The following is an 18,241-nucleotide window of genomic DNA, read 5'->3' as shown; positions in this document are numbered from 1 at the left end:
TTTAATTGATTTAATCGGTTTGGTTCAATTTATATTTATTCTTATTTTATAAATTATTTTTATGGTTATGTGAATTGTAATTTATATTATATATATATATCTATAATATTTTATTCTAAAATAAAATTTCAATGATTTGTTTAAATCTAAATTAATTGATGATATGTATATTTTTAAAATAAAATAATAATAATTGATAGTATATATCTATTTTTTTCCTATTACAAAAAAATTATATTCTTGATAAATTATCTAATAATTTAGATTGTCACTTTTGACAATATTTATTTATTTTTTTATCATATTGACTTGATAAAGTATTTAAACAAAGACAATAAATATATTTTTTAAAAATAAATGTTTATATTTTTTTAAGATAACTAATAAAATTTAACAATCCATAAAATAGAACTATAAGAGCATCAGTCCATAAAACTAATAATAGAGATGTTCTAAGAAAAATGCCAATTGGACCTCTCTCTTGCTCCTTGTACTCGCAACTCTCAAATATGGTTTGGCCCTGGGAATGCACGAGATGGAACTTTTTGCACCTTGTGTTATATATTTTAGTTTCTTTTGGCAATGTCTTTTTTTTTTTTTTTTAATTATCAATCTAATAATCCTAACATTTTTTTTTTTTTTTAGAAATTTTGCATTTATTATTGAAATGTTATGTTAAGATCGTTTGACGTGGTTAATCTTATTCCCTAAATTATATATGCATCTATCAACCATTAACTTCTTCCCTAGACAACACTTTTGCATAACATATTTGCGCTTAAATTTGCATATATCACATTTATTTTTAATAGAGTAACTCTAAACTTATCTCATAAATTACTCTTTTTGAACATCATAATTGTCGCATAAAAGCACCCATATTCCTTTCGTTTTTTACATGCATGTTTTACCTCATTGCATAAATAGATGCATTAATCAACCTCAATAATTATTATTATTACTATTATTATTATTATTATTATTGGTAATGATTTGTCTTTTTTTAAATATCTATTTGTTCTGCTAAACATTTCTTAATTCATTGTAATTGTTGAACATGTGTCATGATTTATCTCATGGAAATTAGCTAATTTAGCTCCATTTTTTCACTTGAAACCATCGGGAAAAGAGCTTGTATGGTATGATAAAATGAACCTCGTATGAACCCAATATTGCTATTGGCTTTCAAAACCTTACCTACAAGTAAAAGTCGAAGCAAACTTTATTCTAAAGTCTCTACAAAATAAATATTTTTTTGGACATCAAATAAATTTTAAGAAAAAACAATTTAATAACGAATATTAAGATAGGATAGGAGAGACGACATGGGTTAAAAAAAAATTAAAAAAATGGTTATTAGCTTTTATGCGTGTTTTTTTTTTTTTTTTTTTTAAATGAAGATATGATTACTTTATGCGTGTTATTAAGACCATATTCTTCAAAAAATAAATAAATAAAATTAAAAAGTATTTTTCTTTACAAAATTTTCACTTTTATCTGGTTACATTTATTCGGCTTTCTATTTTTAATCTCCTTAGAACTTTTTATTTTTAACGAAAAAACAATTAAGCAGAAAAAAAAAATAAATTTCATAAAATCAATTTACTAAGAAAAAGTACAATCTAATAAAATTTCGTAAAAACATATGATACCCTTTTTTTTCAAAAAAAAAAAAAAAAAAAAGACATAATAACTTATCAATTTTCAATTCAATAAAGAAGTGGAATTGGCTTAACGCTAAACCTTTCACACCTTTATGCCCATAAAAAATAATAATAATAATAATCATAATAAATTATTTATTATTTTATTAACTTAGTATATTGTTTATCGATCAATCATCCTCTGATATTCTTTACTGTGGAAAAGTTGTATTTTGGATTTTTAACTTCAAAATGTTGTAATTTAGATTTTTAAATTTCAATTATTGTATTTTGGTCTAATTATTTTTTTCCTCCTTTTCTTTTCTAACATTTTCAATATGCAGTTTGTCCCCCAAAAAGGAAAAAAAAAAAAAAGTAAATGCAATTATGGTCCAATTTGTTGTAATTTAGGTTAATGTGTTATAGAGATAAAATTTTGTTTAAAACATAAAGTTGAAGAGTTTTAATTCATTGAAGTTTTCGGCAATGTAATTTTAAAGATTTACATTTTAATACTCTCAAATTATTAAACATAGTTTTTTTGTTTTCTGGTCAAAAACAAGAATGCATATATAGATATGAAATAATATACTAGTTAAAATCATTGCTCAGAGTATTAAGAAAGGCAAATTAAAAATAGATTAATATTTCAGGAAATAAATATTTGTTTTTTACTATCTTGTCACCTAATCTACCACTTTATTCAGTTGTTTCAAAACATAAATAACATCAACAAAAATGAACTTATGTAAACATTCTCAAATATTATTGATCAATTTAGCAAAGATTTATGTTAAATAAACGTCTTCCAAAATGATACTATTCATAAGCTCATAGGAATTATCCTAAAAAATGAAATTCCTCCACCCTTGCCTTGAAGCATTTGTTAAAAAACATGAGACATATCATCAATGGTAATAAAAAGCAAACAATTGTTGCAATAATCCAATTTAACCTGTTAAATAGAAAAAAAAGAAAAAGAAAGAAAAATTGAAGAAAGTTTATCAAATAGCATAGACATCCATGCAAATCGATGAGGGAAGCTAGGATTTCCAAGCAATTAGAGTTTAAAAGAAAATGGTTATATTCAGAAAAATGTTTATAAACCTCAACGAGCAAAAATAATCTACATTTTGCTAGTAAGAATAATAAATTTTTTTAACTATTAACCATAATTTACCAAAAGAAAAAATTCAATTAGGATCATGATATAACAAATTGAAACCTGCATAATTGAATTGCAACTTTCTAAATTTGAAAATCGAAAATTTAAGTTAAAAAAAAAAAAAAGTCAAAAATTTTCCAAATCATAGACTTCTAGAAATAGATTAGAAAAATAATAAAAAAAAAAAAAGGTACTAAAATGGAATTAGTTATCTTTTGTCCTATCGACTAGTACTAAATTATCAATCCAAAAAGACACTCAAAAAATATCCCCCCCCCCCCCCCCCCACAAAAAAAAAAAGAAAAAAAAATAAAAATAAAAAGAATCCATTTCGTTTTACATTTTAGGCAGGCAATCTTTACATGAACTGACAAGTGGAAAGTCCGATACTCTTTTAAGATCACACCGCTCCATTTTCCCCGGGAATTAGAAACCCGGCCCGAGTGATCTACGCCACGTGTCCATTGGATTCTGGGTCTTTTTCATTACTTTTGCACTGGTTAAAAGTTCTCGACTCGAAACGAGGAAACCATTTCTGGTACGAAACGAGCCCTCGTCTCTCTCTCTCTCTCTCTCTCTCTCTCTCTCTGCATATACACCAACCTGCCCACCTTTTCTCCGACTCTGTAGAAAACCCTTTTCACACACACTTCCAGGATTTGATTTTGATTTTGTTAATCAAACTTATATGCCATATCTTTCTGAAAAAAGAGGTACTTGCTTGTTTTCTTGCTTTCTTTTTATCTCTTTTTTTTTTTTTTTTTTTTTTGGTACGGTTTCTGTTTCACCATTGTTAGGGCTTGTTTAGAAGTAGTATAAAGTGGATTATATTTGATTTTTATATCTTCTGGGGTCTCTTTAATGTCTGCAAAATCCGAGCGTATCGACCTTAACTCCGACGCCGTTTTGAGTGACCCGGAAAACGAGGTTAATGACGTAGCAATTGTTAACAAGACTGACCATTTGACTGACTCACCAGATGGTGGAATGGGCAAGGAGGAGGACAAAGAAAATGGATTTGTGGGTAGCGTTAATGGTGCTGAAGTGGATATGGGTTCTGCAGAAAGTGGTGTTGTGGATGAGAAAAATGGAGGTTTTTCGTTGAAGATGGTGAGTGGTGAGTGTACGGATGGTTTGGAGGCACCCCAAGCTGTTGTTAGCGATCCGATTGCAGCAGCCAAAGGGGAAGAGTCGGTTTCAAAATCTCGGGATGGTTCTGGGAATTTTGTTGGTGATTCGTTGAGTTGTGAAAAAACTTCAGGAGGGGAAGATGAGACTTTAAGGGAATGTGCAGAGGCAGAGCCAAATATAGAAAGTCATAGACGTGATGGTTTGGTGCCAAATGAGAAAGATGAAGTTGCTTTGGGAGCTGGTGGTAAAGCTTCTGTTGTTGTGTTGGAAAGGTGTCCAAATAATGAGCATGACCATCATGAGGATGAAGGTGGCTCGTTTGAGAGAAATTTGAGCTCGAATTCGGAGGACTCGAGCCGCTGTGAGCGTCTTGCGGCTTCGACTTCTGTGAATGGAAATGGGAAGCCTCAGTCTCATGATGATGGCTTGAATGTGGAAGTGAAAGATGATGTTGATGAATCTTTGCCTCAAAGAGTACCCGAGGGAAAGATTGATTCTCTTGAGTTGGTACCTTCTGAAGGATTACAAAATAAGGTATCTGAAGTTAAATCAGAGGCATGGATCGATGAAAATCAAAAAGCTGGCGTACATGTTCCAAAAACACAGGTATCTGATAGTGCTGGAAAGGATTCTAATTTGTTCAATATTGTTATTGATTTGAATCCATATAAGGACAACGACGTGAAAGGAGATGTGAATGTAAGATCGGTGGGCCCGAAATTGGAATTACCTGTTTCTGATCTGGTATGGGGCAAAGTTAGGAGCCATCCCTGGTGGCCAGGACAGATATTTGATGCTTCAGATGCATCAGTAAAGGCAAAGAAGTATTTTAGGAAAGACAGTTCCCTGATTGCTTATTTTGGGGATTGTACATTTGCTTGGAATGAAGCATCACGGATAAAGCCCTTTCTGGAACATTTTTCAGTAATGGAAAAGCAGAGCAATAGTGAAGACTTCCACCATGCAATTACTTGCGCTTTAGATGAGGTTTCTAGACGTGTAGAGTTTGGGCTGGCTTGCCCGTGCCTATGTGAAGAAGTACATGCCAAACTCAAAACTCAGGTAATTATTAACGCTGGGATCCGCAAAGAATCAAGTAGAAGACATGGTGGAGATAGTTCTTTAGGCATAGCGTCTTTTGAACCTGTGAAACTTGTCAAGTATATAAAGGAATTAGCTTGTATGCCGTATGGTGGAGATAATAGACTTGAACTTGTGATAGCTAAGGCCCAGTTATTGTCTTTTTATCGATGGAAGGGTTATTTTGAACTGCCTGAATTTGATATGCTTGGAGGGTTGCTGGAGAATGATGCTGATATTTTACAACTGGTGGAGAAGACGCATTCCAATGAAGTGACTGAAGGTGAAGTTCCAGCTACTAAAGATGATGGGTCCGTACCCTCTGGGAGAGCAAAATTTAAAAGTCAACATGGCTCTTCTCTTAAGCGTAAGCTTATGTCTGAGGATAGTTTGTATCCAAGTAAAAAGGAGAAAAGCTTGTCAGATTTGATGGCTGAGAAACGCATGCGTACTCCCATCGGAGAAAATGGTTCAAAAGGCAAAGCTAAGAAGTCTATTTCACAATCTACCAGTAAGAAACGCAAGGCAATTGATTCTCAGTCAGATGACTCAAACGTGAAACCTGGGAAAATTTTGTCAACTACGGTCGATCCACTGGCCAAGCAGAATTTTAGTGTAGGAGAGAGCATTCGTAGGGTGGCAAGCCAGCTAAATGGGTCATGTTCCATACTCAAGTCTGGTGATGAAATGTCCAAACGTTCTTCAATTCAGACTAGAAGCAAAGACAAAATTGTATCTGATAAATCACAAACTGAAAAGCTTGAAGAAAGAGAGTATGATGAAATGTCCAAACGTTCTTCAATTCAGACTAGAAGCAAAGAGAAAATTGTACCTGATAAATCACAAACCGAAAAGCTTGAAGAAAGAGAGTATACTCCTCATGAGATGCTGTTAAAGCTCTGCATGGCTGCTCAGGATCCCCTGAAACAACACAAGTTGTTAGTGCCTGTGATTACATTCTTCTCGGAGTTCAGGAATTCTATTTTCTTGTTGAGGGCGAGTTCTCGGGGACATGAACAATCAATGGAACAACTCTTTGGTGGTAAGCCTGGGAAGAAATCAATGAAGCGTGCGAAGTTATCAATTCGCTCAGGAACCAGTGAATCTCAGTTGGAGTGTATGAAAGACTCTTACTGGTCTGACAGGATAATTCAAAGCCTTCCAGAAGAGCAATCATCACAAGAGAATCAAAATTCCCCTTCCACCGAACCACAAGCAGCTGTTGAATTGGATTCTAAAAGTCAAAGTGCTGGTGAAAATGTTGAATTGGAAGCAGAAAAGTCAGAGGACAACTTGAGTGAGAGTTGCAACGAGGATCAGTCTTCTACGGCCCTGATTTTGAACTTTACAAACTTTGATTCTGTTCCTTCAGAAACAAATCTGAATGAGATATTTAGCCGCTATGGGCCTTTGAATGAATCAGAAACTGAAGTCAAGAAGAAAAGTAGTCGTGCCAAAGTGGTTTTCAGGAGACGATCCGATGCTGAAACAGCTTTCAGCAGTGCAGGGAAATACAGCATGTTTGGACCTTCACTTGTTAGTTACCGACTCAAGTATTTTGCATCTACTCCAAGAAAGGATTCTCTAGATGTGGCAAAGCAGGATGGGAAAGATCCAGCATCTTCTGAAAGCAATGGAACATGATACCACAGAACTCCAATGAAGATGATTCAGAATTGTAGTACATCAAACTTGAAAATTGAACTTGCTGTTCATTTTTTTTTTCTTTTTTTTCCCCTTTTTTTGTGGTTCCTAGTGGGGGATGAATAGTGTAATGTTGGACATATAGGCTGGGCTGTTTATAACTCGAAACTTTTTTCTTTTGCTAGTTGGTTTATAACTCAACTGAGTTGCCATGCAGTTTACCAAAAAAGGAAAAAGGAAACCTTAGTTCCCATGCATATCATATGAGTTAGGATGGACATTAGACATGGTTAGTTTTTTGGAAATTACTAGGATAGGCCAAACCAAGGTATGTATACCATGTTTTTTAATCATTTGATAATCTGAAAGAACTGCATTCTCAGTGAAACTTTGTGCAATACTACATTGTTCATATTCTTCCTTACAGTGCAGATGCAGAGATGAGCCAGTCCATCACAATTTATGGTGGTTCCATGACTGATGTGGCAGTAAATATTTACACACATATATATATATATATATATATATATTATTAACCAATCCATCTCAGTTGGGAACCGCCACTTGTTGCGATGAGAAATGTTTTGCATAGGAAAAAGAAAAGCTGATGACAGCTTAAAGATTATATCATGTCCTCTTTTTGTTTTCTGTTTCTTTTTTCCCTCTGGTTTAGGGAGAATTATTGATGAAGAGATGTTCATTTCACATTTAGATATAATTTATATTTTTTTGTTTTGTTTTGTATTTTTCATTTCTATGAATTATGGATAAATATATATATATATATATATATATATAAAATTTATATATGTTTTTCTGACTTGAGCGTTGTTGCTAGATTTCATGTTTGGATAATAAATACAGTATAAGAGATGTTAATTGTCAATTATAACATATGCAGCAAGAACCTTAAATTGCAAGCGGCAAGTAATTACTCATATCATATCATATATATATATATATATATATATATATATATGTATGTATATTTTGCTTGTTTCCGTCTCTCATAGGTTGAAAACTTGAAAATAGACGACCGTGAAATGGAATTCTACATGGGTAGATGATCTGAATGTTCTCTTGATAGATTCACTAATAGATCAAAAGGCACCAAGCGCAGAAAATTGGAGGAATTTTGATTGATCTACAATAATCGTATTCTATATTTTAATTGATCTATCTTGGTACATTGAATGCTCCTCTATGACAAGATATATCCAAGGGCATATAAGAAGTTAAGGATAGTAATAATACTCATGATTTACAGACTGTTAAATCTATCCATTTAATTGACAAAATAATATTTATCAAAAATATTTTTATATTATCTCAATACAAAGAACCCTATTTATATGATATACATTTGTACATATTAATGGATATAGTTTTTCTAGGGAACTTTTTATCCACAATCCTCCGGAAAGTGGTGGGACACGTAAATTTGGTGACGTAAAGCATTATTGCATTAAAATAACAAGTATGCAGTGTCAAATCAGATCGGATGGGCAGGACCTATTGAGCATATTATACTAAGTTTCGACCCCTTGATTTCGATTGCAGGAGTATATCATACAACGTATTGAACCCTTTATTTTGATTATTTGCGAGAAGGCTATAAACAGGGCAACAAACATTCACCAAAATTCAGTGTTGACCAAATCACATGTCCACACTAGCTGCAACTTGCACATACAAAGAAAAACTACCCAAAAGTACCGGTCTAGAAAATATTCAATATACATCAAATAAACCTTATAAATAATCTTAACATGGAATGTGCCTAAACCAATAGACTAACAGTACAATTCTTGCTTCCTTTGAGCATGCAATTTCAATTTTGTTGCACATGATGTTATCCTAGGTGTCTTCAATAGACCAAGACAAATTTTTCAATTTAAAACAAGTCTGACCTTGGACTAGGATTCACTTTGTATACTATTTAGCTGTTCTATTTCGATATGCTCTTCGGATAAAGCAAGGTGGCTGTTTTTTCCTACCTCCGACACAGTCAATCCTCCACCTATATTGTACAAGGAATCCTTAATAGCAAATGGTATCCTCTTGCTGCTTGTATTCTCAAAGGTTGTTGAAGAAAGAGGGAGAGTAGGCCTTGACAAACTATATAAAGATTCGTCCTTCTGAGCACTGTGACAAGAAGACTGCGGAGCACCAATATTATCTTCACCGCCAAAGTTGCAGTGAGGAGAAGAGAGAGAATCATCAATGAACATTTTTTGGGTCCCAACAGTAATGCCCATAGCTTGGACTTGTTTGGTCAAGCAATCAACCTGATCTTCAAAATGAGCACTCTCTTTTTTGTTGGCGGTGTTAAGAGATTGAAAATCATTTTTGAAATCATGTTTAGCATGCATTGCGTCTACGACCACTTCCTCAGGATTGGAAATTGGGATAAAATCGGTAATGATAGTGTGTCCTCCACTAACAGAAGTGGTTTTTATATCCTTCCTGTCAACATTACCTTCAGTGTCTAGGCTCAATTTATCCCTCAACATATCGAGGCTGCCATTCTTTTCAATAAAATTGGCATCTTTCTCGTGTATGGCAATATCAACTCTTTCAGTTCCAACTTCCTCACCATTTATTTTACTTTCAGTGCCAGATTTAAGAGGGGTTCTGTTTTTAACTTTTGAAGATACGGCATTACAACTGTCAACATTGCTTGGAGAACTAAAGACCTTCTTTGTTGCAGCTTTTGATGCTGGCCGCAAAGCAGGAACTTTAGGCTTCATCTTCAAGGGAGTTTTCTGACTATCCAGTTTTATGTTTGAAATTTGTCTTGCAGATTGAAGCTTCCCTAGTTTTGAATTGCTTTTGCCTGCACTTGGACTAACACTTGCTGCACTACTTTTAGGCAAGTTACCTGATACAACAGGATGCGATAGCATACTTCCATTGGGAGTGCGTACTCCAGATTTCCCCTGCATTACATGAAATTCTATGTGATTATATGAGGAAAAAAGAAACAGAAAACAAGAAACAAACAAGAGGAAAGAAATTGAGTAAATTTTGCAAGCATGATTTTCACCAAAGACTATGCAAAGGTTTGTTTTTTTCCCTCTTATAGTTTTCAGCATTGGAAGTTTCTATAGACAACATATCCTACCAACTTGTCCTAAAGACCTATCTGGGAAAGTCACTTTCCATCAACACCAGTATAGAAACTAGAAAGGGAAGTAAAAACTCACCCCATCAAAGAAGCCAATTTTTGGTGAAGGCAATCGAAGGCCCGAAGGTTTTGAAGCTGGAGGAAGTGCAGTGGTTGTCATCGAAGCTCTCAAAACATGTTGACCAAGCAATCCGGTAACATGAGTCTCATGTCGAACTGAGCAATGGTTATCTTCTTGGTTCTCTGAATCCAAATCTTGAGATGAATCACATTCTATGGAGATCCTTTTGCAGGATCTTCTGTCAAGGCTGGCTCTTGAAGTACATGAATTTTGTTTCAAAGTAGAAGTTGATGATGCCGACTCTGAGGACCAGTCAATGATAGAGCTCGCAGGTGATGTGCTGGAAGAAAGCTTCGTTGAAGTCATCAAGTGATTTGATAGATCAGTTTTATTTCTTGATGCAGCTCGTGATGGTTTTTGGAGGGTTGTACCATAGGAATTTGCATTGCAAGTCCCGGAATCATTCTTTTTTCTCATGGTATTGAAAGAACAGTTACCAATTTGTGCAGATGAATCACTCCCAGAACTTTCAAGTGAAGAAGTTGTTTGAATCTTGGTTGCGGTTGAAGTTCTCAAAGAAGAAGGTTTAGATGATAATTTAGGCCTAGGCACAATTCGTGAACTAGGTATTTTTGCTATTGGAGCCCCTTTTCCTGGAATGCTTCAACAGGCTTAGTTAGAACTTAAATCCAGAACAGGATGAAAAACTAATGTGTTAAAATAAAAAATAATCAAACTAAATGGAATTTTCTTGTTACCAGCTGTGTTTTTCACATTATCCTTTTCCATTTTCACAAGACTACCACCCATAGAAACCCTCTTGGCTGATGTTATTGAAACAGGACTAGGATTGCCTTGTACCTTCGGTCGCTTCAAGAGAGATGAAGTTGAGTCTCTACTTGCAGCAACAGACTGAGACTTGTTAAAAAAAAAAAGAGACAGGAGGAAAAGTGTTAACGAAACCACCTCTGAAATTGGAGATTAATTCATGTAGACAACTTACATGGACATATATACTTGAACAAATTCTCAAGAAGAAAATTGATTAAAAAAAAATAAAAAATTGTTGATGAATAGAGAAAGTTTCAAGTCGAGTAAATGTTATCCATGTAGATTGTCCTTGAGTATGCTAGGGGCTGATTTCGTCAAAATCTAATGTTATGAATTATTTGACAAAATGTCATACTCATGAGTGACAGTGCGTAAAACCATATGTTTAGGGCCAAATTCAGAAGAAAAAACTGTAAAATTATTGTAATTATCCCTTTCATTTTTTTACTTAAATTTCTTTACCATTTATATAATTAAGCATGAGTCATTAGCATAGTCTAGCACAATGGACTAAGTTTTTTCAAGCCTTTTCTTTTCCTACAAACCTGTGAGAATTGTGGACGAGCAGAAACCTTTCTAGTCAATTTCCCTGGATTTTGCAGGCTGGTACTTGGCTTTTTGGAAGCAAGTTTGGGCTTCATCTGAAATTATAACAAGATTATAGGAGGCATTCAACGTTTTACAAAGCCAATACAATTCGCAGCTTGCAGGCATTGTTAAACTTACCTTATCTTGAGATTGAGAAGCCTTGTCAACCCTGTCTGAAGCTGAAAGGAAAAAGCACACCTGGTTTGAGAGTCTTTAAAGAAAATAGGTAGATAGTACATTCATTAAATATATGCTAACCAGTAAATAAATTGACTTATATGCTAACCAGTAAATAAATTGACTTAGTATTTCGAATCTAGAAAATAGATTTTCATTACCACACGATGGAAAAAGCCCATTCTTTGGTAGTCAAGACTTATGTCCAAAGGAAACAAAGTGAGAGCTAAATTCATACACTTCATGCATGGATGTTAATTTATTTTAAATCTTTTATTTAGTATCAGATGATGAACTTAATTCATTCCATACAAACATAATTCCCACCAAAAAGTAGACATGGATAAGATCTATCTTTTAAACCCCTATCACCCCAAGTCAAAACAGTCTTGTTAAAATCAATCAAACTAGTATAGAAAATTAAGTTCACTAAGCGTGAAAGATAAGAATTCAATAATGTAGAAACCATCTCACACTTTAAAATTGCTCGATGTAAAGTGTGATGGTATGACACAGCCAAGTTGAGTGATGGTGAATGATTTAAAAATTACAGCACTGCATATTTGAAAATAGAGTCATACATAGTACAGGAGGGAGGAAAAGAAAAGGTATGGGAAAGAGATTACTGCACAAGAATCTATGCAAGTAATGGTGAAGAGATGTATTGGTTGATGATAGGAGGAGGGTCGTTATTGATGGATTGAACAATGGTGCTGAAGGGAGTAGCAGAAAGCATCAGAAAAGTTGCAGGGGTGCAGGAAAGTAACATTGTGAAATGGGTATTTGAAATTCTTATTTCCTTATTGAAATATTACCAGTCTCCACCCCCACCCTGTCCTCTTCTTAACTGATATTCTCTAGAATTAATTTATTTTCACAATTCCTTTCAGCTTTGCTTTTTATATATGTAGTTAGTTTGCATTTAAAACCATAAAAAGTTACTTTCTAGCTTTATTCTTATGTCTTCTTCCAGCATTCAGAAGTCCATTGCAAGCAAATGTTAAGGTGAACATGATGAGTCATCTCTTTTGGTCAAATGTAAGATAGAAGAGTACATACCACAGCTAATTTTGGTTTCTGTCACTCTTGAGCCTGCTTTAGTTTTTGTATCTGCCATAGTAGTTGCTGTACTTGATTTCTGGATTGAAGCTCTTATGTCTTCAAACAAATTAGCCTCAACACTTTCTAGTGTCAACGTTTCACTTCCTAAAGTGGAAATTGAATCAGTAGATCTGTGAATTTCCTCTTGAATTCCAGGTAACATTTGTTTTCCACTCTTGTGATTTCCTTCAATCATGCTTGACAGCTCCTCAGGATCCAGAACGCCTGAATTCAGAAAATACATATTCCTTGCTATGAACTTGAGTGCTGAATGACATCATATTAAGGTGAGCAAATGAACTTCCAAATTTCACATGCAAATAGAAACATACCAGCACTGGTAAAAAAAGCACTATCCCATGCTAAACTTTTGCGCAAGTTGTACTTGCCATCTTTTCTAGTTCTTTCGGGTTCTAAACTTTCAGAAGGCTGAGGTACTAACTCCTTTTGTTTGATGGTGCTATTGAATTCTTCTAATTTGTTAGCACCAACAGCCTCGAAAGACTCATCAATTGGCTGCTCCTGAATAGCTGAAAATCGCAATAAGTAATAAAGATTCAGCTATAGCAGTCACAAGAATAATACTATAGACTACAGATTGAGACTAATGGAAAATCATATTGAGAACCATAACAAGAAAAGAAAAAAAACATATATATATATATAATGACTCAAACGGGTGGAGCTCAAATCAGCATCGAAAATAATTAACCACACAAGACAACTCTAAAATTCATAAAGGGCAATATTTGTCTATCCATGCAGAAAACTACCCAAGGTAAATAAAAAAACACTACCACCCTATCCACGAGATAATCCCCTAAAAGGACAATTAGGGTATCTATATAAACACACATCTGGAAAATCAGTTTCAAGCTAGACAGAGAACTGAAGAAGCAAAGTTTGCTCCTGCTACATAAGAAATATTGGCTCTTTCCATCACATAAAACAGAAAATGAGAAACTACAAAAAGAGATTCTTGTCTGCACTATCCGAAACAAGTTAGCTCTCTGTTTTCAATGGTTCGATACATCCATGAACAAATTCAAACCCCAATCTAAAAACCCATTACCATTCTGTCAAATATCTTGTTAGAATCAGTCACAGGAACGACAATAGGGGCTAGTTTTACTCAACATGAGCCTCAGATTTTCCATCCCAGATCAATGTAGCTACCAAATTAATTTCAAGCAACAACATAAACCGAAAATGAAGAAATCCGAACAGAAATTCAAAGTTCCAGTAAATCGAATGCGGTTTTCTCAGCTATAAATCGGATTCCAAAAAAGCCAAACAAGATCAATCAGTTTCACATTAAAAATAACCTGAAGGTTGTTGGTGTTGAGGATGTTCCGAAGTCAACCCTAAGAGAGAATCGTCCTCAGAAGAGACGTCGATGAGACTAAGCCGTCTCACCTGGACATCATCGTTGTTCTTCTTATTCGTCGACATGGACTCGTCCATTTTCCGAGACCACCGAGCAAATTGGATCGCACTGGGAAGAATTTGGGAGCGCCTTGGAGATATTTGAGATTTTTTTTTGGAAATTCAAAGGATTCGAAGAATTTTGTGGAGATCAAAGAGATGAAGAGGACGATTAGCAAATTTGAACGTTAATGTATGTGGGTTTGGGGAGGAAGGGTTCGAGTTTTTTTTTTCTATTTTTTTCTTCTTTGTTTTTTGAAATATGGCAAAGCGGCGGTTTGAAATTAGAAAATATTATATTCATTTTTTTTCCTTTATTATTATTATTATTTTTATTTTTAAGTGGGAGCGCCTTGGGTGTACAATGCTCTGACCGAAAGGCAAGTTTTAGCACTTATTACATGCGCATTTTAGGCTGTGGGCTTGTGGGACCCCCTAAGATCATCAACGGATTGAATTAAATTTTTTTTTTTTTTCCCTGGTGAATCCATCGTTGGATTGATTAAGAGCGTTAGCCATTTTATTTTTCTCCACTGTCATTGTTATCCCCAAAACGTTGAATTTGATATATTTTTGGCTTTAAATTCCAAACTATAAAAAAAAACTTTCACATTGCACCTTTCCCCTTCCAAATTATTGTTTTTGTAACATTTTAAATCAATTAAGCATTTTTTTCGGTGAGTTTTTAATGTTTTGAATTTAATATTACTAATATATTTAATTAAATAATCTAAAAACATAAAAATATAATTAATTATAATAAAATAATACAAGATTATATAATATATATATGTTTAGTTTGGTTTGATTCAATTTGGATAATCCCAAACCAAATCATATTGATTATAAACAAAAAACCAAACCGAACAGAATCAATCAGTTTGGTTGGTCCAGTTCCATTTGTTTCACCCTTAATTAGAATTGTTTTTCATCCCTTAACTTCCTTATGCAAAATTTTCAACGGTATTTAAAAGTAAAACAGATAGTTTTAAATGATGGATTTGTCTGATGTACAAACTCCAATGAGAAAAAAAAAAAAAAAGAAATTTAAGGCTATAGGTTTTTTGACCGTTGTTAAATTGCACCTTCAATCGGTAGAAAATTTTCTGCAAATAATAGAAGCTTAAAATTGATCCCTTCCACCACCAAAAAGTGGTTAAAGACTCATGAACTTATATTTCAACAGAATTTATGATATAAAGAATTGAAGGGTTGTATCCAAGACAACTTGCTCATTCATATTATTTAGATATTAAATTTTAAATTAATGTTAAATTTATTTTAGTTATACATCTTTAATAATTGGTTTAAATAAATATTAAGTAAAAACGCTCGAATTTTGACACTACATTCCTCCATGCTATGAAAGCCATGCATATGTCCCCATGAATTTTTGCCCTATTTCTTACCCCAAAAAAAAAAAAAAAAAAAAAAAAGGGGGAATTTAAGCAGAGCAAAATGTCTATACACTTTAATTATCACTTTTAACTAACATGAACCAATAACAGGGAAGGTAAGTGGTGAAAAATAATTTTGGTAGTGTTTATGTATAATTATATAGAAACTTCATTGGAGATCCTTGATATTAATTCGAAATGAAATATATATTAAACTAATTTGAAGTGAAATATCTATTATACCCTGTGACCATCACATTTTACTAACGTGGATAGAAGGAAGGGGAGATAAGTGATTAAAACATGTGCAAACCTCATAGGAGGTCAATGATATTTCCCCTATGTTTTATTTTGTTTTTGTATAGTATGTATAATTAATATGGCCAAATTCATTAGAGAAAATTGCATAATTGGCCTAAGATGATATACAAAAACAATAATTTTGGGGTAAGGTGAAAAAATGTAGCATATTTTGAAGGGTAAAATGATATTAACTTTTTCCCCTTTTCTATTAGAGATTTATATCTACACTTTATCATCCTCAACTATACAACTTTTTACACTTTACATTCCATATTATAAAATGGTTCACATTTGGCCGACCAAGAATTATTTTTCCATCAATCAAGTTTAATCATTTCAATTATTTTAACAGATGAATATGCTGGGATTTAAACATATGCCATTTATGTAATTTTGAATAAAAACTGTTTTATTCTATTTTAATATGCATAGCAATATTTGTCGAATTTATTAAGAAAAATGGCATGGTTGAACAAAAGTGAATTTTTTTTTTGGGTAAATGAACCAAAGTGATTAGAAAATAATAGTTTTGTAGGCAATATAAAAAGATGTATAATTCAGATGAAAAGTAGGGATGACAATTTGTCTCGTATAATTCGAAACTTACATTGCACTGCCTATAATAAAGAGTTTTTTTTTTTTTTTTTTTTCTGAAAAATCAGGGTTACGGGGCAAGTTTCAGACAAAATTATAAAATCCGAAACAGGATTGGGTCGAGACTGGAGAAAAACAACCCTGGTCCGAACCAAACCCATATATATATTAATAATTATATTTATGTAATTAAATTTAATATTTATTTTTTTTGTTATGTTAAGTTTTTTACTTAGCTAATTGTATATAAGTGAGCCTTTATAGAAGAAATTTTTTTATATAAATTTTTCAAAAAAAAATTATATCAATTATGAAAAAATGGGCAATGGTGTAGGGAATGGGTTGCTCCGTCCACGATTGAGAAATTCTTATTCCCATCCCGAATCTAAAAAAAAGGAAAAATCCAAGATAATGGGATGAAAAATTCCCAATAGAAAAGGGGATAAAATTTTAAAAACCGACCTGCTTTTGCGTTGACATTACTAATAAAAAGCAAATGATAGAATGGTTGAGGGAGGTAAATGCAGTTACCCTTTTCTTATTCTGATTAAATATGGAAAGCCAATCAAACAACTATAAAAAGAAACACCAGATTTTGTTAGACAGCGGAAATACTGTGAAAAGTGACAAAATCGTGATTAAAAAGGCTTAATTAATTATTAATGACCAATATATCTGCTTCTAATTTTGAACTTGAACTGATCCTTTTGGAGATACAAATCCAGCAAGGTAATTGAAAGTATAATTAAGATGACTTGGCTTGTTTACAACGTTGACAAGAAGTTATCATTATTTTCACATATTATTCTATTCCATACAATTAAGAGAAAAAAGTCATACTTTTTATTCATTTTCTTTGATACGTGGAAAAAACTAACAATTGCTAGAAAAATTAACCAAAGAGAACATAAATCTTCAATTACGTAATTGATATAGAAAGAAAAATGAATAGAAAAATTTGACCATTCTATAGCTAACTAGGCAACTAACAACTTTTGATCCCAAAAAAGAGAAGAAAATAAATAATCGAAAAACGAAAACTTATTGATCATCCAACTAACACGTAAACCGCATATATAATTCCTGGAATATAGCCCAACAGAGTCAGCAACAAATCGATCCAAAACTCGATCTGCAATTTCACAAAACCAACCCCATGCAATGTAAAATCAAAACTTAATTAAATTAGATAGTAACATTGGGATTATAGTCATGTTACATTTGATTTCATGCAATCCATGGATTATCTCAACAAAATTACATGTAATTGGGAATCAATTTATTATAACAAAATTATAATATATATATATACACATATATATATGGAAATTTTATGATGAGGACGGTCCACATGAGGACCGTAGTATTAGTATTGATTTTTCATAATATTAACGATGATTTCTTATAAAATCGTCACCAATACTATAAAAAATCATTATTAATACTATGGTTCATATGAGAACCGTACGCATCATAAACGAACTGTATATATATATTGAAATATTTACCCCACAGCCATAGCGGAGGAAAACACCGACTGGAGGAAGAAGTATGGCAAGTAAGACTTCTAGGAATGTTTCTGAGCCCATCTTTAATTGCCTGTTAGCTGCTTAGTTGAGGAATTTCTTCACCAAATGAAAATGTTAATTGTTAGGGAGTTGGATAGAGAGATGAGAAAAAGTTGCATTTTTGTTTGCTTGGATCTGAGAAAATAATATGTAGCCAACTATACACTTGTCATGCAGTCAACCACACAAGTATGTTCTTACGTGGAACTTTGACCTTTTTTTTTTTTTCTTTCCTTTGAGGCTAGTGCCTAATGGGGCTTGAATCTCATTAATTTGCATTTTATACCGGAAAAATATTAATGCATTTACAAGGATTTTGGTCTTTTGACATTTTCTGCAACTATTTACCGGTAAGAAGTTATTGATCCTAAAATAAGGCTAAGATAGGGTTGGCCACTCGGCATGT

At 33.1% G+C, this 18,241-nt stretch overlaps 3 protein-coding genes across 4 annotated transcripts; 1 reads left to right on the top strand and 2 right to left on the bottom strand.

Annotated features, from left to right (window-relative positions):
- Positions 1 to 3,314: 3,314 nt before the first annotated feature.
- LOC107403575 (PWWP domain-containing protein 5) lies at positions 3,315 to 7,051 on the top strand. The gene is made up of 2 exons (XM_016010478.4): positions 3,315 to 3,521; positions 3,788 to 7,051. The coding sequence occupies exons 1-2, from the start codon at positions 3,497 to 3,499 to the stop codon at positions 6,661 to 6,663; spliced, it is 2,901 nt and encodes a 966-aa protein (XP_015865964.2). The 5' UTR covers positions 3,315 to 3,496; the 3' UTR covers positions 6,664 to 7,051.
- Positions 7,052 to 8,240: 1,189 nt separating this feature from the next.
- Positions 8,241 to 14,248, bottom strand: LOC107403567 (putative GPI-anchored protein pfl2). Of its 2 annotated transcripts, none has more exons than XM_016010471.4 (8): positions 13,874 to 14,248; positions 12,881 to 13,078; positions 12,507 to 12,773; positions 11,409 to 11,449; positions 11,228 to 11,323; positions 10,610 to 10,769; positions 9,870 to 10,504; positions 8,241 to 9,602 (listed from the first exon to the last, which is right to left on the bottom strand). In XM_016010471.4, exons 1-8 carry the CDS (start codon positions 14,010 to 14,012, stop codon positions 8,580 to 8,582), a joined length of 2,559 nt encoding a protein of 852 aa, XP_015865957.3. In that variant the 5' UTR covers positions 14,013 to 14,248; the 3' UTR covers positions 8,241 to 8,579. The 2 variants fall into 2 exon arrangements, with proteins under 2 accessions (XP_015865957.3, XP_015865956.3); XM_016010470.4 differs by having other exon boundaries at positions 10,610 to 10,763.
- Positions 14,249 to 17,087: 2,839 nt separating this feature from the next.
- Positions 17,088 to 18,086, bottom strand: LOC125419676 (low temperature-induced protein lt101.2-like). Its single transcript, XM_048466110.2, has 2 exons — positions 17,776 to 18,086; positions 17,088 to 17,399 (listed from the first exon to the last, which is right to left on the bottom strand). The coding sequence occupies exons 1-2, from the start codon at positions 17,854 to 17,856 to the stop codon at positions 17,316 to 17,318; spliced, it is 165 nt and encodes a 54-aa protein (XP_048322067.1). The 5' UTR covers positions 17,857 to 18,086; the 3' UTR covers positions 17,088 to 17,315.
- Positions 18,087 to 18,241: the final 155 nt, after the last annotated feature.

The sequence above is a fragment of the Ziziphus jujuba genome, chromosome 11 (genome assembly GCF_031755915.1).
Source record: "Ziziphus jujuba cultivar Dongzao chromosome 11, ASM3175591v1".
Taxonomy (NCBI): Eukaryota; Viridiplantae; Streptophyta; class Magnoliopsida; order Rosales; family Rhamnaceae; genus Ziziphus; species Ziziphus jujuba.
This window is presented reverse-complemented; position numbering and strand designations above follow the sequence as displayed.

What these genes read in the sequence shown, in the direction of transcription:
- LOC125419676 (XM_048466110.2), bottom strand. Translation starts at nt 17,856, where the DNA reads ATGGGCTCAGAAACATTCCTAGAAGTCTTACTTGCCATACTTCTTCCT. An exon ending in TCCTCCGCTATGGCTGTGGG is followed by an intron (nt 17,400 to 17,775) that starts GTAAATATTTCA and finishes GTGAAATTGCAG; the next exon opens with ATCGAGTTTTGGATCGATTT.
- LOC107403567 (XM_016010471.4), bottom strand. Translation starts at nt 14,012, where the DNA reads ATGGACGAGTCCATGTCGACGAATAAGAAGAACAACGATGATGTCCAG. An exon ending in TCAACACCAACAACCTTCAG is followed by an intron (nt 13,079 to 13,873) that starts GTTATTTTTAAT and finishes TGCGATTTTCAG; the next exon opens with CTATTCAGGAGCAGCCAATT. An exon ending in CTTCTCAATCTCAAGATAAG is followed by an intron (nt 11,324 to 11,408) that starts GTAAGTTTAACA and finishes TTATAATTTCAG; the next exon opens with ATGAAGCCCAAACTTGCTTC.
- LOC107403575 (XM_016010478.4), top strand. Translation starts at nt 3,497, where the DNA reads ATGCCATATCTTTCTGAAAAAAGAG. An exon ending in ATATCTTTCTGAAAAAAGAG is followed by an intron (nt 3,522 to 3,787) that starts GTACTTGCTTGT and finishes CTGACTCACCAG; the next exon opens with ATGGTGGAATGGGCAAGGAG.